At 41.3% G+C, this 24,746-nt stretch overlaps 1 protein-coding gene across 2 annotated transcripts in view; it reads right to left on the minus strand.

Moving 5' to 3' along the window:
• LOC124777737 (ATP-dependent RNA helicase DHX33) overlaps positions 1–24,746 on the minus strand; it is a 133,600-nt gene that overhangs the window by 33,388 nt on the left and 75,466 nt on the right. For both annotated transcript variants that reach the window (XM_047253237.1, XM_047253238.1), the window contains 3 exons: positions 21,063–21,138; positions 8,047–8,240; positions 7,820–7,949 (listed from right to left, as the gene is read on the minus strand). In XM_047253237.1, coding sequence (XP_047109193.1) covers positions 7,820–7,949; positions 8,047–8,240; positions 21,063–21,138 — 400 coding nt within the window. The remainder of the gene's footprint in view (positions 1–7,819; positions 7,950–8,046; positions 8,241–21,062; positions 21,139–24,746) is intronic.

Here is a 24,746-nt window from a genome sequence, read left to right on the forward strand (position 1 = left end):
TGGGATGTATTGTTGGAGGCAGAGCAGTAACAACAATGTTTCGAATAATCTGCGCACCCCAGTTTTTCATCCTAAAATTTGGGAAAAAACATGCGCGGATTATTCGAGTATATACGGTAATTATTGACAAAATTATTTAATTGGATAGATAAAAAATCTACTCACCAAGCAGCAACAGAACACACACATAAAAGACTGCTGTGATTGGCAAGCTTTCAGAGCCAGTGGCTCCTTTTTCAGTCAGAAGGGTTGAAGGGGAAGGTGGAAGGGTGAAGGAAATGGACTGGAGAGGTCTAGGAAAAGGGGTAGATTTTGGGAAAGTCACCCAGAACCATGGGTCAGGGGAGACTTACTGTACAGGATGAGAAGGAAAGACTGACTGTTGGGGACTGCATCGGACGAGATTTGGAAACCTGAGAGCTTAAAGGTGGAAGACAGGGTAATATGCAAGACAGAGATTATTACTAAAACATCGTGCACGAGTTAAAGTTTGTGAAGCTAAGGGCATTGTACAAAACAGAGGTGGGAAGGGCCGGTGCAAAAGAGTTGGGAAAGACAACGAAAGATGTAGAGAACTAAAACGGAGCGAAGCAAAGAGTTGTTACACTGAAGATAAGCTGAGACAGAAGAAACTACCATAAATTAAGACCAGGTGGATGGTGAGAACCAAGGACATGTTGTAATGCTAGTTCCCACCTGTGGAGTTCTGAGAAACGAGTCTGGGAAAGAAGCTAGATGGCACGTGTGGTGAAACAGGTGCCAAGGTCACAAATGTCATGTTGTAGAGCATGCTCTGCAACAGGATATTGCAAGTTGCTGGTATATGCACCCTCCTACCACCACCTATTGCCCTGTAACTGGCAAAACATACACTATCAAAGGGAGAGCGACCTGTGAAACAACACGTCATATACCAGCTATTATGTAAATGCTGTCAGCCTTCTACATCGACATGACTACCACCAAATTATCAATCAGGATGAATGGGCATAGGCAGAGGGTATAAATTGGCAACGCGCAATATCCTGTTGCAGAGCATGTTCTACAACATGACATTTGTGACCTCGGTTTTGCTGATGAGTGTATGCCGGACTAGTTTGCTGCTAAGCGGCCAGCCACATAATTCAGGAAGATGTCCCCAACATTTTCAAGACTCTTTTCATTATCATTATTGAAAAAAAAAAAAAAGAGGTATATATAACCTGGTAATAAAGCCTTGTATAAGTTTCGATCTAGCCACAATCGACTATGCGTGTATTCGAAATAACATAATATTTTCTTTACATGGCTAAACAGTGTATGTTCTTCTGTGGAATAAATCTCTCAAAAGTATTGAAGAAACCATAAATATGTTAATGTGGTGATTTATTTCTGAAATTGCCTAATTGATGATTCTTATATAAAACTCGTTTGTGAACATTTACATCAGTGAAGCGGAAATACTGATTTAAATGATGAAAGCATGCAATGGACTGAACTTATGACTGCTTGACTTTTGGAATATTTCAAATTTATGAAGGGATAAGAGCTATACATTGCCTTTCATTGGTAAGCGCAAGACTTAAGCATGCAAAACCAATTACAGTTTTCAACAAACCTTTGAAATACAGCAGATGGCTTTCTGGCTACTCCTTCCCTCACCTCCATCTGCAGCAGCAGACAATGGGCTGTGTAGATCGGAAACCAGCCCCATGTCACCCTCACTGGTCACTTATGCCTGAGGGAGAACTCAGATGGCCACACTTTCTGGACACTAGGCATGCTGAACCATCGCTTGACCAGTATCTTGTTCAGCTCTGACGAGGCAACATCTCTAGCATGCTCTCGGCAGCTCACCCATGCAGTATTGTTGTCCATCGCATTTCACCGGGATATGCACAAACTGCAGAATTCTTACCCCATCATTGTTATCCTGTTTAATGAGAGGAGTGCTACCACAATTTTATGAAGACACCTTCCCGAGGCAATTCTACTGATTACGGGAGCACAAAACCTGATGCTAGATGTCTAGTTTGTCCTCCTCGTATCAGCAATTGGAATACCTGAAACGATTTTCCCACGCTGCTGGATGCAGCTGAACAAAGACTGCAAGCCACACATGGTCTGCCCAGACCAGACCCTCCTTGATTAAGAGGGATTAGCTCATTTCAAATGTTACTGTGATCACTAGCTTTTGGGTTAATATGCCAGAACCAGCCCACATGGCTCTTCCAGCTTTCCCCATCACGTATTGCCATTTTCTTGACTAGCACACTGCATAGGAATGTGGGCCACTCAGGTGTATAGAAGGGAACACAAATCGTTCCTTCAGCTTTAATGGAGACTGGCTATTTAACATAAAGATTACTGAATGGCAACGCCATGAGTAAAAGTTATTGTAGTTATTATAACCAACCATAATCAATGGTGCTATAAATATGTAACATTTTTAACTGATCAATTTGCACATCACCAATACAAAAAGAAAAGATTTTGTGCCCACAAACAGACTGCAAGAACGGAATGAATCTGCTTTAGGACAATTTAATTACTTTGGATATCAAGTGGATTGGCAAGTCCTACTGAAAACAACTGTATGTATGATACATACGTGACAAAAAACTGATAACGCAACTTTGTACACATAAGAAGATTGTACCACTGCAAGTGCCTCCCTCACAAATTTGGTACTGCATAGACATATCTACGTGGCACACACATCCTAAAACAACCTCTGCACACTTCAAAAGATACTGTTACTGTCTACTCCTAACTACATACACCGCAACTTCAAAACTCAAACCTCAACCCCTGATAGGACCCACACCCTGCGTATAGTTGAATAACTGTAAGAAGATCCCTGACAGTTGCAGTGGACTGGGTGCCGCAGCTCTGTGTGCCTACTGCAAACAATCACATTACGCAGTTTTGTAACAGTCTCTATGGTAATGCCTCAGTGTTGCCAGAGCTCTGCAGATGGCTATTGTTTTTGCCTGTAACCATTTGCACTTCATAGTTGAAAGCGGGTAATAGTATTGCCAGCTGTCAGGGATCAACTTACACTAACTCAACTATAGCTGACCTTTACAATTTGCCACATCCTCCAAGACTCTGTCCAAATACTCCATGAATTAGAGATAAAAAAAAAGGGCCAATACTCTGTTGTTAACTTTTCCACCAAAAACCCCAATCCCACAAAGTTTCACACCTATCCAAAGGCCTCATCTTCAGACTCACAACAAAGTTTAGCCATGATGGACATATTGAAGACCTACTCTACTTCTCCCAATTTCTACAGTGGAAACATCTCTTTGCTACCAATCCCTCCAACCACAACCAGCCTAGTCCCAACATTGAACCTTGCCTCTCCCAGTTAATACCACCATCCACCCATGGTCCCCCATTGGGTCACCTTTTGGGAATTCCTTACCTTCAACTTGGTATCACCATCCTTCACATATCCCTTCTACAAACACATACCTTTCAGCAAAGGAAACAAAAGTCATACACATCCTCAAAACAGATCCTGATCTTACCATCCTCCCTGCAGACAAAGACCCCACTAATGTTGTGATGAACAACAGTAACCAACTAACAGAAGGCTTCTGCCAACAGTCTGGCTCCTCCACCTACAAGCTCTGCCATAGTGATCCTGTCCCAGAAGTCCAAAATAACTCCAATCCCTACTGAATATCATTCCAGTACCTCCCTTTCAACTCCGTTTCCCTAATCGCCCTAAACAAAACGCTGCACAAGCATACCATCTACTTGCTCCCCAAAATTAATAAACCCAACAATCCTGGACACCCCACTGCAGTTGGTTATTGTGCTCCCCCTGAAAGAATTTCTGCTCTTGTTGACAAAAAGCTTCAAGCAACTGCCCGAAACCTGGCCTCTCACATCAAAGTACACCACCATCCCTCATGCCGATGGCCTCGCTGCTATCGAACACTATTTCTCTCAATGTCCTTCAGATTCCAGACCCACTACCTCGTTCCCTAAACACTACCACTACAGCCTAATACATAACTACTTCTCTTTTGAGGTATATTAACAAATTTGTGGAGCCATGAGCACCAATGTGACACCACCTATGCCAACCTTTTTATGGGCCATCTAAAGGAAACCTTCCTAACCTCCCACACTTCCAAATCCTTTGTTTAGTTCATGTTCATTGATGATATCACCATGGTCTGGACTCACGGCCAAGACACCCTATCATCATTTCTTCACAGCCTCAGCACCTTCTCTCCGCTTCACTTGGTCCTCCTCAACCCAGTGTGCCACCTTCCTGAATGTTGAACTTCACCTCTCTGAAGGCTCCACCCTGCAATCGAGCCTACTATGTCAAAGACACCAACCAATTCCTTCACCGACTCTCCACCATCCACACCCCTTTATTCCCTGGATCCCTACTCATCACTCATCCCTGTACATTAACATCCCTCATGCCCATGGTCTTACCACTATTAAACACTACCTTTCCCAACATCCTTCCGACTCCAAATCCACTACCTCATTCCAATTACACCTTACTAACTTTTTCCTAAACCACAACTACTTCTCATTTGAAGGGAAGTTATATGAACATATCCACAGCAAAGCCATGGGCACTCACATGGTACCCTCCTATGCCAACCTTTTTATGGGCCATCTAGAGGAGACCTTCCTCACCTCCCAAACTACCAAACCCTTAGTCTAGTTCAGATTCATTGATGATATCTTCATGCTCTACGCTCAGGGCCAGGTTTTTTTCATAACCTCAACACCTTCTCCCTCTCATGCTTCATGAGGTCCTCCTCAACCCAGCATGCCACCTTCCTAGATGTTGGCCTTCTCCTCTCTGGTGGCTCCATCCCCACCTCCATCTACATTAAACCACTAACTACTAAAAGTATTCACATTTTGACAGCTTTCATCACTTCCACACCAAAAAACCCCTCCCATACAGCCTGGCCATAGGTAGAGGGCTTATATCCAGTGATGGAAACTCCCTTATCCAGTACGCTGAAGCTCTGACAAGGGCCTTCGCAGACAGGCATTACCCCTCCAAGCTAGTCCTCAAACAGATTTACGGATTTCCCATGCTATATCCTCAATGCACCCCTAATCCTCCAACCATCCCCAAAGAATCAGTTACAAAGTAGTGTCCCCTTGTTACCCAATACCAACTTGGACTAGAACAGGGATCATATCTACAACATCCTAGTCCATCCCTATGTCACTCCCAACCCCAAATTCTTGTGACAGGGATCATGTCCCTGTGAAAGACCCAGGTGCAAGACCTGTCCAAACTACCCACCCAGTGCTTACTACTCCACCCCGTCACAGCTTTATTCTACCCTATCTGTGGCAGCACCAGCTGTGAAAGCAGGCATGTCATATACCAACTCTGCTGCAATCACTGCAGAGCTTTTTATATTGGTATGACAACCAACCAGCTGCCCACCAGAATGAATAATAATTGCCAAAATGTGGCCAAGAACAAAGTTGACCAGCCAGTTGTGATGAAGCAAGCTGAGATCTCTTTACTGCCTCTCTTGTTTTGCCATCTGCCTCCTTAAATTAATTTTATTTTCATTTATGCCTAATTACCATTAATATGCAATGGTATAAACTGATTTATTTTGACCATTTGCTACAGATCATTATAAGGTGTAATCAGTAATTGTTTCTGTTGCTGACTTATAAACAAAAATAATTCTGTACTAATTATAAACATTTGGAAGAACTACTAGGCTCCTTAAAGTATTTATTTGGGTCTATTCGAAAACATATAAGCAAAGCCAGCCCTTAATTAATTCCAAAATAATTACCAGGTTTGTCAAAAGTATTGTTTGTGTAAAGATATCTGTTAATTTAATTATTTAAACAAATAACTTGGCCTAACTTTTGTGGTAGAAGGAACTGTTAAAAATTAGGAATTTTTTGATGTGTTCAGTTAATTGAATGTGTTATGTTCTAATTGTAATTTCTGTAACTTAAAGATTGAACAATGTATAGTTTCAGTGGCTGTTATTGTGAGGATATATAAAGGACTGATTTTTGGTCCTGAGACAGTCAGTCCACAGCCGATTTTCAGACGTGAAACATGTATTAGTTAGACTAACAGCAATGCATCAACTTAACAGTGGAATAAATGTAACACAAATAGGTCATATATTAGAACAATTAATGACGATGTCTGATTAATTAATGACAATGTCTGTTTAATTTATTTGAAAAATAGTGTCACACATACTGCATTATTCTGCAAGAACTGTGAACTGTGTGGTTAGGTTTTACTGCTCATAGATGTTCAACAGCAAATTATTGTCGCAGTATGCTGATGTTGCCTGCAACATATTAATGAGGCTTATCAACATTTACCAATTGTGAACTGGCCATATGGTTGTGTAATATTGGGGAGGGTTGTGAACAGTGAAAGTAAAGAACTGTGAAACACAATTGTGCAACTGTCGTCTACATCATTTATAGTAGTCACTGTTGAACTTCCACCCCCCATTTTTCAGCCAGTATAACAATGCAGTACATCGACACCGAGGACTATCAACGAATAAATGAAGCAGGAGAATGTCACACAGTGGCACAACATGCTCAATTTCAGTGGAGGCTTCACAAGGCAGGCCATCTGGAGCTTTCCTTCCACCACCAGATTTTATAAATTACATGGATGAGAGTTATCCTTGCATCCTGTAACTTTACTAGCCTCAATCTCCCACAGTTTCCCCTTTCTCTGTGGTGTCACCCCCTCCTAATTCATGTCTCTATGTTACCATCACCTTACGCCACACCCCACTGGCTCCAGCACCTGAGCATCACACTCCAGCCTATGCACCAGCCACACCTGCCTTCAGCATTTCTAGCCAGCAAGCCAGCTACCTCCCTCTGGGCCACTATCTACTCACCTCCAACCCCTCTTCCTGCGTCCCACCTCTCTCTCCATCCGCCCTTCCTATCCAACACAACCCACATTCCATCAGTCCACCTGTCAAACTGCAATCCCTACATTTTGTGTCCAGCTGGCACCATATAGGGACACAGGCAAGCGCTCACATTGTGTGTGTGTGTGTGTGTGTGTGTGTGTGTGTGTGTGTGTGTGTGTGTGTGTGTGTGTGTGTGCGGGTGGTTGGGTAGGTGCACATACACATATGAGTGTATTCTAACTTGGCAAAGGATTTATTCTGAAAGCTAGCAAGTGTTTCATCTTTTTTCTGTTGTCCTGTTGATAGAAATGGAAATGAGCGTTTGCCCCTTGCGGGGCAGGTCCAGCCGCCTTGGTGCAGGTCTTATTACATTCGACACTACATTGGGTGACCTGCGCACCAGATGGGGATGAAATGATGATGAAGACAACACAACACCCAGTCCCTGAGTGGAGAAAATCTCCAACCAAGCCAGGAATCGAACCGAGGCCCATAGGACGGCAATCCGTCACGCTGAGCACACAGCTATCAGGGCGGACGTCCTATTGATGACTCAATGCTTCTGCTATTCAGTGAGTGGTCTCCCTTACTCCCAAATTATTTACTTTCTTATGTAACTTTGCTAATTTAAATATAAAGAGATTATCTACTTCCCATCTCATTTTCTTCTTCTGAAATACAAGGATTTTTACTGTAAGTAAAGAATATGCTATATAATTATATGTAGTATTATAGGTTTTAATATTACAATTAGAAAACAGAAGGTGACCAGAGAATAGGCCACTGACATAAAGATTTTATTCTGGAGGTAGATCATTATACAAACTAATCCAGATACAGAGACTGCCTACAGCAATAACTAACAATCTATTTCAGAACTGGCTTTATACACAAGAAGTATAAATATTTTCTACCTTCCTCGTATACACACGGTAGCAGTATCCAGTTGATTCTCGACCAGCCCGGCCTGTTCTCTGCCAGGCTTGTGCTTGTGAAATTCTTTGCACTTTCAAGATATCCAGCCCTGTACCAGGATGGTGTGACCTAGAAAAAGTTTAAGACAAAGTTACCATTGTTAAGTTATTTAACAAAAGAAATAACTGAAATCTATAGCAATAAGAATTTTAACTACAGCTCATACCTCGCTTTCACCATTCCACTATCTATAACATACTTTATTCCACTGATTGTGACTGATGTCTCAGCGACATTTGTGCTTAGTATTACTTTCCTCATGCCTTTGGATGTAGGTCGAAAAACATCTAACTGCTGATGTGATGGCAAGGATGAATATAAAGGATAAACTCTTAAAGGTGGTGCCTTGCCCTCCAGGTCCTGAAATTATTGAATAATTATAAAATAATAAGTGCACGTCAAAGTAAAAGTAACTTATGTAAAAAATACTTATCTTAATTATATATACATACACTCACACCAATGAAATTTAGCATAATTAAAGAAAACAGCTTAACTGATTTTATTACCCATAAGTAACCTTAACAGAAAATTCTTTATTCAACTTGTAAAACTGAACAAGTACCATGTATTTTTTTCTGTTATTACTGTGTTGTACAAACATCACAATAAAAAAATTCTTTCACTTACTGTTACACAGACAGAAAAGGAAAGTGTTATGTTATACACACCTTAACTGAATGCTATCAAACAGATACTCCAGTATTTATGTTCTGTGGAATATTATGTTTAAAATTAGATCCCTAGGCCAGCTTATTTTCAATAGAGAAAATAGCCATTACTACAGACAAAAAATGGTATGAGTATATGATGGTTACTGGGTGTGTCACACACTCTATGTGATGGGTTGGGGGGGGGGGGGGGGACACATCATGAAGGAATTATGTTAATGGGGCGGAAATGAATAGATGCAATTTACATGTACAGACGAAAGCAAATTATTATAATTTCAGAAGAATTGGATGATCTGTTCAATAGAAAGAGCTCCACAAACTGTACAAGTCAATAAAGCATTGGTCCACCTCTTACCCTTATGCAGGCAGTTATTTGGCTTGGCACCAATTGGTAGAATAGTTGGATGCCCCCCTGATAGATATCATCCCAATTTCTGTCCAATTGGCCCATTAAATTGTCAAAATCCTGAACTGGTTTGAGGAACCTACCCAGAACACTTCCAGTGGATTCAATTGTAGGCAGATTCAGCTACCTTGCTGGTCCAGGTAGGGTTTGGCCAGTATGAAGACATGCAGTAGAAGCTCTTGCCGTGAGTGGGTGGGCATTATCTTACTGAAATGGAAACCCAGAATGGCTTGCCTTGAAGAGCAACAAAATGAGACATAGGATACCATCAGCATACCTCTGCGCTATAAGGGTGTCATGGATGACAACCAAAGGGGTTCTGCTATGAAAAGAAGCGGCATCCCAGACCATCACTCCTGGTTATCAGTCTCTGTGGTGGGTGACAGTCATTTTGGCATCCCACCACTATGTGGGGAGTCATCAGACATATCTTTAGCCTGGAATCTCATTGACTGGAGTAGAACTGTCTTCAGTGATGAGTCGCGCTTTGAATTGAATCCCTATGACCAGCAAAGATGTGTCTGGAGACACTCTGGACAGCAATGGAATACCAACCTGTCACCCACCATACAGTCCAAAAGCCAGGAATGATAGTCTGGGGTGCCATTTCTCTTCATAGAAGGACCCCTTTAGTTGTCATCCACAGCATTCTTACAGCACTCTGTAAGTTGACAATATTCTACACTCTGTTTTGTTGCCCTTCATGGCAAGCCATCCTGGACTTACATTTCTACTTCTATATCTATGCTCTGCAAACCACTGTGAAGGGCATGACAGAGGGTACATCCCACTGTACCAGTTAAACCAGTTTTTTCCCATTCCATTCACATACAGAGCACGAGGAATGCCTGTTTGAATGCCTCTGTGGGTGCTGTAATTATTCTAATTTTGTCCTCATGATCCCTATAGGAGCAAAAAGTTGGGGTTTTTAGTAAATTCCTATAGCATCATTTAAAATATGTTCTTGAACCTTTGTTAGTATACTTTCTCAGAACAGTTTACATCTGCCTTCAAGTCCGTATCAGTTCAAATTCTTCAGCATCTCTGTGAAACTCTCCCCTGGATCAAAGAAACCTGTAATCGTTCATGCTGCCCTTCTCTGCATACACTCAATATCCCCTGTTAGTCCTATTTCATATGAGTCCCACACACTTGCGCAATATTCTAGGATGGGTTGTGTAAGTGACCTGTAAGCTGATTACACTTCCCCAGTATTCTACCAATAAACCAAAGTTTCCAATCTTTGAACCACTTTGAAATCTTATCAAAATCAGACTGAATATTTATGCTTCTTTTCGACAGCAGCTCATCATAGATAAATGCATCATCTACAAGAAGTTTCAGGTTAATATTAATGTTGTCTGTAAGGTTATTAATATATAACACTGCAAGGGCCCCAAAACACTTTTCTGGGGCATACTCGAAGTTACTTTTACATCTGATAATGATTCTCCATCCAAGATAACATGATATGTCCTCCTGAGCGATCCAGTCACAAATTTCAATTGGTACACCATAAGAACATGCTTTTGACAATAAGCATAAGTGTGGTACTGAGTCAAATGCTTTTCAGAAATCAAGAAATACTGCATCTAACTGAATACTTTGATATATCTCTTTCACTGTGTCTTGTGCGAAAAGTAAGAGCTGGGTTTCAGATGATCGATGTTTTTGGAATCCATGCTGATCGGTTTGAAGGAGGTTGTTCCAGTCGTTTGAGATACCTCATTGTGTTTGAGCTCAGAATACATTCTAAGATTCTACAACAAATTGGTGTTAAAGATACTGGACAGTAGTTTTGTGGATCACTTCTACTACCCTTCTTGTAGATGGGTATGACCTGTACTTCTTCCAACTACTGGGCATAGTTTTTTGTTTGAAGGATCTATGACAGGTTAAAGTTATTTCATCCATATTTTCATTGGTATGAGGATTAAATTGGGGCAATTCTCTTGGGTTTTCCTTTGAAAAGGGACATTTGAGAACAGACTTAAGCATTTCAGCTTTTGCTTTGCTACCCTCAATTTTAGTTCTTGACTCATACACTAGGGACTGGACACAAACTTTGGTGCCAATAACAGCCTACACATGACCACAATATCTTTGGGTTCTATGAAAGATCATTTGACAATATTCTGGTAGAGTAGTCACTGACGGCATCACATATTGCTCTCTTGACACCCAAATGCATTTCATTCAGCATCTCTCTATCTATAGCTCTACACTTTGTTTTACACCTGTTATGCAGTAACCTCTGTTCCTTTACAAGATTCTGTACAGTGACTGTATACCACGGAGGGTTTCTTCTATTACGAACTATTCTATTGGGAACGTATCTATTCAGTGTATAGTCAACTGTTCTTTTCAACTTGAGCACAGTTCCTCTACGTGCTCCTGTCCAATGCTGAAGTTCCAGGTTCCTCATGAAAGCTGTGACACTACTGATTTTTTTATCTAGTTTACTGGACATATATATCTTTCAGCTTGTTTTAGTTGTCCTTTGTACTTCAGTAATCATTACTGCCACAACCACATCATGTTCATTGATACTAGTTGTGCTGTGGACATCCTCTAAGAGGTCAGGTATATTTGCTGATATTAGATTCAATATATTTCCATCATGATTGGGGTTCCTAACAATCTGTTCTAGGTGGTTTTAAGAGAAGGCATTTATTATCGTTCTGCAGGATGTCTTATCATATCCATCACTAATGAAACTGTAACTTTCCCATTTGACTGTTTGATGATTCAAACCTCCTCCAATGATTACAGTATGATTGGGGAACTAACGTACAAGCGAACTGATGTTTTCTCTAAAGTTTTTGGTTACATCAAGAGATGAGTCTGGTGGGTGATGAAAGGATCCAATTACCCTTTTATTCCCACCCCTGAAACTGTTTTTTGCTGAAAACAGTTTCACTAGTAGCTTCAACTTCTACCTTGGTGGATCTGAGTTTCTTCTCTACTGTGACAAATACACCACCTCCATTTCCCATTATCCCATCCTTTCGATATACAATTAAATTTTCTCCAAAAATCTCACAGCTATCACTTTGAGGTTCCGACCAGCTTTCTGCATCTAGTATTATATGAACTTTCCTACTTTTCAGGAGCACTTTGAACTCTGGCACTTTTTTTGCGAATGCTCAACAGTTAACCCAAGGGATTTTAATGCTCGTGTGGGAGGCATTTCTTTCAATCTTACACTGATACTTCTGGGTTTCCTACAGCTTTCGTTATCTGGACCCCACGCACGATCAGGCTACTTGTGTAGTGCACACCTGACCCATTAAGCAGGACCCTACCATTCTCAACCCTATGGTGCAAGTCGAAGAAGTTTGTCACAGAACCTTTGAAGTCTCTGTCACAGTCCTTCCACTCGACTCAGAACTAAGGAGCCATGATCAGTTACAGGGGCAATGCTGCAAATTGTGAGCTTCACTGAAACTCTATGAGTAAGGCTGGTCTTATTAACCTTCTCTGCCAGTTGCTGGAATGATCCAAGTATAAGGCCCCCAGGCATAAACACCAAGTGCACCTGGTGTTTTTTCCTGCCCTTGCTGCCATTTCCCTAAGTGATACCATCATTCACCATATGTTTGAACTGCAAATGATTAATAGGCCGCTACTCTTTTGCATTTGCCTTCTCTTAATACAAGATAAAACAGATTTCCCAACTGGTTCAGTTCAGACAAGCTCAAACTTGGTTAGGGGATGAGCATAACACCCTGAGTGCCCAATGGTCTCTATTCACCCAGTAAAGGATGCCTATGTCTAGCGCAGAAATGCCACTTGCAGTCAAGTGAACGAGTGAGGACAGATCCCGATCTCCTACATTTCAGCAACATAATGCCCATCTGCACACAGCGATAGTTTCTACTGCTTACCTTTGTGCTTGGCAAACCCTACCTTGGCCAGGAAGGTTGTCAGATGTCTCTTCAATTGAGAATGTTTGGAGTGTTACAGACAGGGCCCTCCAACCAGCTTGGAATTTCGATGATCTAATGCACCATATGGGCAGAATTTGGCACAATATCCTTGAGGAGGATATCCAAAAACTCTGTCAATTAATGGCAAGCCAAATAACTTCTTACATAATGGGCAGAGGCAGAGAAACAGATAATTTTTTGATCAATTTGTGAAGCTCTTTCTCTTCAATAAATCACCCAATTTTTCTGAAATTGTAATCATTTGTTTGTCTGTACAACACATCTATCAATTTCCATCCCATCCGGATAATTGCTTCATGATATTTTTCCCATACCAGCTGCCACACTATGGTTATTGTTCCAGTTCCTGGCGATTTTCATAAGACGTATGTGAAATGAGCAAGCCTTCCTTATCTGAATGTAGCTGCACTTATTAGTGTCTGAGGATGATGGAACTTGGCAGACATGTTTGTGTGATGTTTTAATATTCTTGAAGGGTGTGATACTTCTGAAAACACATGCCTTTGTGTAACAGTACTGCACAAAACTGGCAGTAGTATCTTGCTTCACTTCTTTTATGATGCTCTGCGCAAACTCTGCAAGACTGTGCTGGATATTTCTTTTTTTCATTTCCCACAATAGTCCAAACAGTATGTTCTTTAATGTTTCCTGACAATCAACCTGGTGGATCCTTAGCAGGTGCTCATTTTGTAGATTGGATTGCTTCAGTTTCCTCCCCATTAGCTGTGGAAACTTGTTGATCACTTGTCCAGCCTCTTGCAACTTCTTTTAGGAACGTTTTATATTTTTTTGTATATCTGGATTTAGGTTTCTGTATACTTTGTACGTGCTACACAAAGCACAATTTATTAAAAAAAAAACTACTTACTTCACCAATTTTTTGGTTTTTCGCATTATCCTAAAATACAGAATATATTGATCAGCTCTGGCCACATCTTTCATAAATTTATTGTACATCACAATACGTTTTGGTTTCTGCATAATTTCCCACTGTTGTGTTTTTTCCCTGTTGCAGCCATAGATGCATCATGAATTATTGTTATCATTCTCACCTCAGTTTTATCTTTCCATAACTGCAGCAAAATGTCACCTTGTCTTCCAAATGCAGTGTCACCTTTCTTTAGAGATTTGGCTTCTGTTCGTAGACATTGAGGGAGACCTCTATTGATTCATGTGGTACTTCAAACTCATGATTCCTTTCTAGAAGTGTTTCGGCTGTACTGTTGTAATAATTGTCTTGATAAATGTGGTGCCACATGCCAAGATGAGGTGGAAGTACATGAAAAATAGTGTCTTGAACCTTTTTTCCTTTCCCAGAATATTTTTCGGGACTGGAGATATATACACTTACACTTTCGCAATCCATACGAACAAGCAAACAGTGTCTGATAACTTTTCCAGGATTGTATGTCCAGAACAAAGCCGCCCTCTCCATGGTCTCATTGCTTCATCCAGAGAAAGCTCCTATTCAGGTTTGCATAAGGTCTGAAATTTATCTAGGATGCACTTAGAGCACTGGTTCAGTTTTTTAGGGTCTGTTTTCCTGACCGCTCTGTAAGCAATTGTAATTGAAATGCCACGATTCCCATTTCTGCCCAAATCGATTTCTGCTCATTAGCTTGCCAAAAATCGGTGTCTCTGTTAGAGAATCTGTTGACCTATAGTCCTTCAAATAATCTTTTTTTTTTTTTTTTGCCCCATGTAAATGGTTTTTGTTTTGTTTGTAATACAAGTTTCATTGTGTCGACATCTGGGCAAACAATTCATCTCCTAGAAATAATTCCACAGTGCTTATAATGCTATTGATCACACTGGGAAGAGTTTTTACACTTGGAATTCCTCTAAATATTCCTAAAATGATGATCTTGTCCTTCTCCAGCCAACTTTCACTGTCAGAAGCTTCATCATTTACATCGTTCACAGTTATTCCACTTTTGTTGATGATAGCCATTTTGTTTTCTTCTTCACTTCCACTACCACTATCAGTAACATCATCTGAATCACTTGGAACATCAGAAAAATTGTCCACAAATAGCTCAGTAAGAATCTCGCACACACAAATCCATGTGAGCCGTATGCAATGTGTTACTAGAACTTTCCAGGTGCAGATCAGAACAAGCATGTCCAGAGGACATGCATATCCAGTTTATTGCCATTTTCAGACACAAATAGAAAATTAATCACTGACATGAGGAACATCATATCAAGAGATCACACTCACTGTTTGCTGTAGTGCAATGACTATAGAACTAGAAGTGACAAGACAGACTGAGGGCAACTGTGGCAAGAAGGGTATGCAAGTGGTCATCCTGAAGGATGACACCACAAGAAGGGAGCAAGGTTGGTCGACTGGCTCTGAAAATAGATGGATGGCAACAGCTGATGTCCAAGCAGAGCTTAGAGGCCGAATACCAACATGACCCATCGGGATCCTACAACTGGAAGTTGGGTTGAGATCTTCGGTCGCTGTGCATTGTTTACTGCTGACATCATACCAAGGACAACAGAGATTTTCATGGTCTAGAGCCTGTCAATTGGACATTTAGTGGCTCTCTGTGGTGTTCAGAGAATAGTCTCACCTATGTCTGTAGTGGTCAGATCAACATCAACAGATCAGGGATGGCCTGGTTGAAGGTCACAGTAAGCAGCTATTCTTGAGAGCTCATGGCGTTTGGACTCCTGAAATCATGGTGTGGGTTGCTACTGGCAACAGGACTGATTTCATAATTGTTGAAGGGAGGCTGAATATTCATTAGTGTATGGTAAGAGTGGCAAACTCTGCTATCATACCATTCACAACCAGAAGGATGATGCAAGAACCCACACTGCAGTTCACACCACAATTGGCTTGAGGAATTTATGGATCCATGATTGGCCAGCCTTGCCTCCTGATTTGTCACTCAAAGAGCACTTCAGGGATATGCTGGGAAAACATGCATTACTCCAGTCGGCAATCTTCATGAACAGATATAGCATGCATTTTCAGGCATGATATGATATTTCTCAAGATGACATTCTGAGGCTGTTTGCTTCCACACCACCACAAATACTAGGATGTTTTTGTGCCCGTACGGTCACAACTTATACTGCTCTTGATGGTGGACATCAGTTCTGGATGAAGTGAAAGTGTAATCATTTGATACCCATGATGTGATGAACATCTCCACAAAGTTTAATAAATATCAGGTTGATTCTTCATCATGTAACATATTCAATTTCTGTCACTGCACAAATGTATGACATGGAGTTGCAGAGAAGCATATATACATAATAAAAAAGCACTGAATGATATTGTAAGATATTACAGTTTATAATCTAAGGGAGGTACTTCACAAATATTTAAAAGTAACTCCAAAACTGATGTGCTGTAGTGGGAAAAAAGTAATGACAAACTTAAAGAAGAAGATCAGAAATGGAAGGAGTACAAGAGAAAAGGACACAGAAGTTAAGCAAAAATTATCAACAAAGAATATAAGAAAGCCAACCTACAAAAATTATGAAACTCGATATACTCTCATGCACTGTGTAAAATGTTCCACATTTCATTTTTTATTTGCCATTTCTCAATTTTACTCCATTTCGTAATGTAATTCTGTTGTATCCACTACAGTATTATTGCATTTTCTACCTGATTTTCATGACCTCTTTCCCTGTGCCAGTATTACATCTGTAAAATTCTTCTTTTGTTTGATCTTAGTTTCTATCCTTTACAAAAATGATAAGCCGATGCTACAATCTACAATAGTCTTTTCTTTCCCCATGTGACACATCCATTGATGCATAATGCCACTTAATGATAATTTAAGAATTCTGAGATTTTGCAATAATGTGTGAATGTTAAGTGAGACAATCAAACAGTTTATTTCAAAAGACAGAATGATATCCACAAACGTTAAATTCATGAAGGAGCTGTGGGAAACTAACTAAAAAAATTGTAAAAAGGTGGCCATCAGTATAACAGAAAGCCAGTAATGAAGCTTCGTCATATGACCGAAAGTAGAGAGTAAATATTTAAGATATCTTGAAAGATAAATAATGTTACAGCAATCTATGACTGGAACCAAACATATAAAACACAAGGAAATCCTACAAATAATTTAAGATATCATGAAAGATAAATAATGTTAAAGCAATCTATGACTGGAACCAAACATATAAAACACAAGGAAATCCTACAAATAATAGTAATAACAATGTAGAAAAAGACAGATTTCTACTTACTGTAAGGAAGACATGTCAAGTTGCAGACACGCACTATTATAAGACACTCACATAAAGCTTTCAGCCGCAGCCTTCATCAGTAAAACAAACACACACACACACACACACACACACACACACACAAACACACACACACACAAAACCTCCAACTCTAGCATCTCTGGCCGGAATGCAAAATCATGTGGGATGCAAGCAGCAATCTGAGGGGGCAGAGAAGGGGAAGGGATAATAGTGTAAGGGTGGGGAGAGAGAGGAATGCTGTCTGGTGGAGTGTGCAGGGGCTACACTGCCAGCATGCGCAGCATAAGGAGGTTGTGGACCAGGGAGGTGGGGAAAATTAGGAGCTAAAAAGGAGGGGAGCGGGGAAAGACAGGCAGATGCATTGGCAAAGGGCTGCAAATAAACAGGGTGGGAGATCACAATGGGGAGGAGATGATAGGATAGAATGGGTGGAAACTATTGGGTGGAGGGTGTGGGGCAGTATTTTACTGTAGGTTGAGGACGAGATAATTACGGGAGTGGAGAATGTGTTGTAAGGATAACTTCCATCTGCACAGTTCAGAAAAGCTGGTGGTGGAGGGTAGAATCCAGATCGATGGGGTAGTGAAGCAGCCATTGAAATCAAGTGTGTTATGTTCAGCTGCATGTTGTGTGACAGGGTGGTCTACTTTGCTCTTGGCCACAGTTTGGTAGTGGATATTCATTCTGGCAGACAACTGCTTGATAGTCATACCAAATAAAAAGCTGTGCAATGATTGCAGCAAAGCTGGTAAATGATGTGGCTGCTTTCACAGGTGGCCCGGCCCCTAATGGGGTAGGATAAACCTGTGACTGGACTGGAATAAGAAGTGCTGGGTGGGTGGGTTGGGCAGGTTTTGCATATGGGTCTTCCACAGGGATATGATCCTTGTGGCAAGGGGTTGGGATGAGGAGTGGCTTAGGGATAGACTAGGATGTTATGGAGGTTGGGTGTGTGACAGAACAGCAATTCAGAAGGTGTTGGAAGTATCTCGGGTAGGGTGTCCCTCATTTCAGGACACTATGATAAGTAACCAAAGCCCTGGCGAAGGAAAGTATCAAAGCCCTGACAAAGGATGTGGTTCAGTTGTTAAAGACTGGGGTGGTACTGGGTGATAAAGGGGACATTCCTTTGTGGCTGGTTCTTGAAGGTGGTGGGAAGATAGGGGGTGAGAGGGGAAATGGCAAGGGAGATCTGTTAGCAGACTATGTCTGGAGGATAGTGCCTGTCTGTGAAGGCCTTGGTGAGACCCTCAGCATATTGAGCAAGGGAGTTTTTGTCACAGCAGATACACTGTCCTCGGATGACCAGGCTATATGGGAGAGATTTTTTGGTGTGAAAGGGAGGATAGTGTCAAAATGCAGGTACTGTTGGTGGTTTTAATGTGGACAAAGGTGGGGATGGAGCCATCGGAGAGGAGAAGGTCAACATCTAGGAGAGTGCACGCTGGGTTGAGAAGGAATACATGAAGCAGATGGGGTTGTGAAGAAACCCTGGCCCTGGCCCTGTGCACAGATTGTGAAGATCTCGTCAATGAACCTGAACCAGACTAGGAGTTTGGTAGTTCAGGAGATTAGGAAGGTCTCCTCTACATGGCCCATAAAAATGTTGGCATAGGAGGGTGCCACGTGAGTGCCTATGGCTTTGCTGTGGATATGTTCATATAACTTCCCTTCAAATGAGATGTAGTTGTGGGTAGGATAAAAGTCAGTAAGGTGTATGAAGAATGAGGTAGTGGGTTTGGAGTCTGAAGGACGTTGGGAAAGGTAGTGTTCAATAGTGGTAAGACCATGGGTATGAGGGATGTTGATGTATAGGGAGATGGCGTCAAGAATGATGAGTAGGGATCCAGGAGATAACGGGGTGGGGATAGTGGAGAGTCGCTGAAGGAAGTGGTTGGTGTCTTTGACTTGGGATGCTAGATTGCAGGTAACTGATTGGAAGTGTTGGTCAATGGGGGCTGAAATTCTTTCAGTGGGGGTACCATAACCAGCCACAACAGGATGGCCAGGATTGTTGGGTTTGTGGATTTTGGGGAACATGTAGAAGGTGAGTGTGTTGGGTATCATAGGGGTGAGGAGGGAAATGGATTCAGGGGAGATGTTCTGGGAGAGGCCTAAGGCTCTGGCTGAGTTCTTCTGCCAGGTAGTCACTGTGATTCATAGCAACAGTAGTGGAACCTTTGCCTGAAGGTAGGATGATTAGGTCAGGATTTATTTTGAGGCTATGCACGGCTTTCCTTTCTTCTGCTGAAAGGTTGGTGCCCTGAGAAAGGCACCTGGGCAAGGCTAAATTATAGGTAAAGGATTTCTGGAAGGTGACCAGCAGGTGATTAGGTGGGAGAAGGGAGGATCTCAGTTAGATGGTGGTATGAACTGGAAGAGGCAGGGCTCAATGTTGGAATTAGGGGGTTCTGGTTGGAGGGATTGGCAGCAAAGGAGTGGGAGGGGGGAGGATCTCAGTTAGATGGTAGTATGAACTGGAAGAGGCAGGGCTCAATGTAGGAATTAGGGGGTTCTGGTTGGAGGGATTGGCTGCAAAGGAATGCTCCCATTGCAGGGATCGGGAGAAGGAGAGTACATTTTTGGCAAGTCCAGCATTGTTAAATTTGGGTGTAGGGCTAAAGGTGATGCCTTTGGATAGGACTGAAACTGCTGTGGAGCTGACGGTTTTGGTGGAAAGGTTAACAACAGTGTTACGGGAAAGTTTTGTCTCTAGATATGGCGGAGAGTTGGTAGTAGGGCTCTTTTGGGGTTGTAACAAGCTGTAAAGGTTGGTTAGGCAGGATTTAGCTGCTATGAGGAGGAACACTCTGGGTACAATAGAGGTTGTATAGTCGGCCCAAGGCAGCAGTAGGATGTCAGCAGGTTGGATAACTTGTGGAGGTAGTGCTGGAAAGCTCCTCCAGGTACTGGAGAGCAAGGGATTCAATTTCAGAGATGTCATGTACAGAGAATAGTAGGATCTTAAGCAGAGGTGGTTTGGGACGCCTGTGCCATGGAGATGTGTTTTTGCAATACCAGGTTTGTGATGTCTCCTTTAGATGGCTTGTAAAAAGGTTGGCATAGGAGGATGGCATGCGGGTGCCTGTGGCTGTGCTGCAGATTTGTTTATATACATTCAAATGAGAAATAGATTACCCTATTGCACAATATGCAGCTGAACATAACACACTTGATTTTAATGGCTCCTTCACTACCTGAGACATCTGGGTCCTTCCTTCCACCACCAGCTTTTCTGAACTGTGCAGATGGGAGTTATCCTTATAACACATTCTCCACTCCCATAATTACGCTGGCCTCAATCTATGGTGACATACTGTCCCCACACTCTCCACCCAACAGTTTCCACCCCCTCTATTCTATCTTCTCCTCCCCATTGTCATCTCCCACACTGTTTATTTGCAACCCTCTACCAATGCTTCCACCCATCTTTCCCCACTCTTCTCCCTTTTTGCTCATTTTTTTTTCACCATCTCACTGCCCCACACGATCCTGACACTGCGCCTGCTGGCAGTCTAGTCCTTGCACACTCCACCAGACAGCGTTCATCTCTCTTCTCACCTCTACACTACCATTCCTTCCCCTTCCCTGCACCCTCCAGATTACTGCTTGCATCCCATGTAATGTTGCATTCCGGCCTGAGATGCTGGAGTTAAAGGTTGTGTGTGTGTGTGTGTGTGTGTGTGTGTGTGTGTGTGTGTGTGTGCGCGTGTGCGTGTGTGCATATGTTTTACTGACTGGCCAAAAGGATTATGTGAATGTCTTTTAATTGTGCCTGTCTGCAACATGATGTCCCTTTACAGTAAGTAACACTCTGTCTTTTCCTACATTTTTGATACTCCTAACTGGAGTTTCCATTGATTAATAATAATAATGATAATAATAATATTTCACAGAAGCTGCAACTGACCCGTGCTATAAGACGTATGTGATGAGCCATTGATTCAATTTCCTCCTGACCCGTCAAGAACACTAAAATGTCATGACTGAAACAGAACAAGAATGTTGACACATTTTGTTAGTTTTGCACGTCAAAGCATACACTTTTAGCTTAACAAAAAATCAAATCAAACTGTTTTATACAAACAATGGTACTATTAATCAAAATCATGTATTCAAAATGTGATTTTTGCCCTACTAACATAATTCCTTAGCTGGCTGGTAATAGCATACATTATAATCTTATGATACATACTGCACTGCACTCAAAAACATCCTGCTTTTGTTCTTAGGTTTTGTCTTTAGTGATACATAATAAAAATTCTGAAACTTTCTTGTCACTAGTGGTGCATGAGGTATGCCTCTAAAGTTTACATCCTTGTTCTTTAAACTGGGATGGCTGGAGTGGAGTGCAGGGTCTTAATTACATCTTAGTGAAGCTTATTATGATTAATCAGGGTAGATTCCAATGTACATTGCACAAATTCATACTGTGCAGTCGTTAGTATCAATAAAATAACAATCTACATGGATTTTGTTATGAGAAACTTACGTAGAAGGGATGCAGACTCAGACCAATATGCACTTCAGAGAGCATGCTGAGCCAAAATCTGATACACTATGAACAACATCTATTACAGTTAAACAGAGACAAACTGGTTGCTAAATGACCAATATTGAATTAGGTCTCTGGTGGCACAGGAACATCTGATGATTACAATTATTTGGTTTTAATGTGCTCAACACTGTGTTTAGGTAAGGTTATGTTAGTGTACCCTTAAAAATTCTTGTTGAATGAATGAATGAAATTAACATAATAAATGAAAAAAACCAGTTTGCTTTTGTTCTACAATATTATTTTTATTGTGTTAACTGGTTTTTGGCTTACAAGGCCATCTTCAGACATTTACTGAGTATTGTCACCAAAGAAGTTGCAATGTTTGCAAACAACATTGGAAGAGAAGTAACACATCTAAACGGAAGTAGAAACATACAGTAAGTAACATCTTTGACAGTGTGGTGGTAATGCAATGAAAAAGTAAAAATTGAAAGTAAATAAATAACAATGGAGTAGGCAAGAAAACCTTTAATACAAAATAGGAACCGCATGCCAACATAACAGTTTCTATTAATAAACAAATAAAATAAGTACTAGACAAGGCTACATCAGGAGGTACGAAACAAGTAGAATGATACACAAACCAATTAAAAGAAGAGACCATTATCAATGTAACTACAGAATATATAAGGAACTTAAGCGATATCAGTAAGATAAACAAAAATAAATAAATGCAGGAAAATGGAAGTGTTTGAGGGAACCTACAGTAAATGCAATCTTTGAGAGTGTGGCGGTACTGCATTTTAACATTAACATTATATTCAAAACAGTGAATATGTATCAGTCTGCATTAAATAGATGAACAAAGTGAAGTATGAACAATATTTGATGAGACAACTACAAGAGGTGTTAAATATGAACAGTAATACAAGTACCAGTAAAAAGAAAGCCTTAACTATTGAAACTACAGTCTATATGGAATACAGAGACAACTTCAATAAAACAAAAGAACTTAATGAAGACAGGAAACTGGAAATATGTAGGAACATACGGTGTGGGAAGTAATGAACAAAAGAGATGATTACATGAAGTTTAGGAGAGGGGAAGTGTTGAGCTGTGTCTGGTCATTTAGGGTTAGATCTGAACTGTGAGCAAGATGTTTGTTAATTTCCAGGGCTTCCAGCAGGTTGATTTTATGGCCTTTGTTTGCTAAGAAGCACACGGGACACTGGCTGGTAGTTATGACCCTCACTCAGTACATGCTCAGCAAATGCGGAGTCAGAATTCTGCAACCTCCACCTGCGTTCATGTTCAGCCAGCCTAGTTGCTATGTCTCTGCCTGACTGACCGATGTAAAATTTGTCACAGTGCTGAGGCACAAGTCTAATGTCAATCTTGTGGAACTGAATGACTTGAGACTGGCCACTCAGATATGCTTGGCACAGAACTATTTCCAGTTCCAAGGGACTCTTTATAAACAATTGAGTAGCTTAGCTATTGGTTCCGCTCTTAGTCCACTGTTGGCTGAAATACTTATGGACCATTTTGAACAAAATTTTCTAAAAACAGAAACTCTGAGTGCAAATATCAATACTGGTTTAGATATATAGATGATGTCCTGTATATGTGGACTGGTACTACAAGACAACTCAACACATTTTTGAAAAACCTAAACAGTCAACATAAAAATATCCAGTTCACAAGGGAGATTGGTATCAGATCCATAAACTTCTTAGATCTCACCACTGACATCAGTACACACACACATTATTTCAAAATTTACAGAAAAACTACAACTACAGATACAGTAATACCTTCTTGCTCACAACACACCATAGCTCACAAAGATGCAGTTTTCCATTCAGTAGTACACCGTCTCATATCTATCCCCATGTCCAGAGACGCTTTTAAAGCAGAGTTAGATACAGTAAAATTTATTGCCACAGCCAATGGCTACAGTCCAGTTCTTATTGACCACATCTTGCACAGGAATCAAAAATGGAAAATTATACCCCACCTCTATGCCCCTCCTGCTTCCCCTCCACTGTCTGCAAGAAATGGTGTACACTACCATTTCTAGGTGAGGTGTCACAGATAGTAGCCAAAGCACTGCAAGCCTGCAAGTATAGGCTTTCCTACTATGTTAGGAACACGACAGCCCAGTATGTTTTTAACAGCAAAGATAAAATCTTGTTGGAGTATACAAATTCACCTGTTCTGATTGTGGCAAATTTTACATCGGTTAGTTAGGCAGAGACATAGCAAAGGTAGTGGATGTTTCTTGGTCACAGTTTGTCTGTGGCCATTCATGCGAACAGACAGCTTGTTTAACGTAGGCTGAGGCCAGGAGGGTTAAGGGAATGTAGAGATATTCCAGGGAGAGTTCCCACGTGCACCCTTCAGAAAAGCTGGTTTTGGTATGAAGGATCCAGATAGCATAGGCTGCGAAGCAGACATTAAAATGAACTATGCTGCAGTAACTGGGTGGTCCAGCTCTTTCTTGGCCGCAGTTTGTCAGTGGACATTCATGTGGACAGACAGCTTGTTGGTTGTCATGCCCACATAGAATGCAGCACAGTGATTTCAGCTTAGCTTGTAGATCACATAACTAGTTTCACAGGTAGCTCTCCCTTTCATGGGATAGGTGATGCTTTAGACAGGACTGGAGTAGGTGGTGAAGGGAGAATGAGTGAGACACTTCTTACATCTAGGTTTATAATGCGGATATGAGCCATCAGGCAAGGGGGTTGGGAACGGGGGTTGTGTAGAGACAGATGAAGATATTGTGTAGGTTCAAAGGGCAGTGGAATACCACTGTGGGAGGGGTGGAAAGGATAATGAATAGGACATTTCTTATTTCAAAGCATGATGAGAGGTAGTTGAAACCCTGATGAACAATGTGATTAAGTTGCTCCAATCCTGGGTGGTATTGAGTCACAAGGGAAATGCTCCTCTGTGGCAGATGGAAGACTCTGGGAGGCGGAGGTGGGGGTGACTTGAGAGATAAGGCACACGAGAACTGTTTCTGTTCAATGTTGTGAGGGTAATTACAGTCTGTGAAGGCCTCAGTGAGACACTTGGTATGTTTCAGACAGG

This window comes from Schistocerca piceifrons, chromosome 2 (assembly GCF_021461385.2).
Source record: "Schistocerca piceifrons isolate TAMUIC-IGC-003096 chromosome 2, iqSchPice1.1, whole genome shotgun sequence".
Classification (NCBI taxonomy): domain Eukaryota; kingdom Metazoa; phylum Arthropoda; class Insecta; order Orthoptera; family Acrididae; genus Schistocerca; species Schistocerca piceifrons.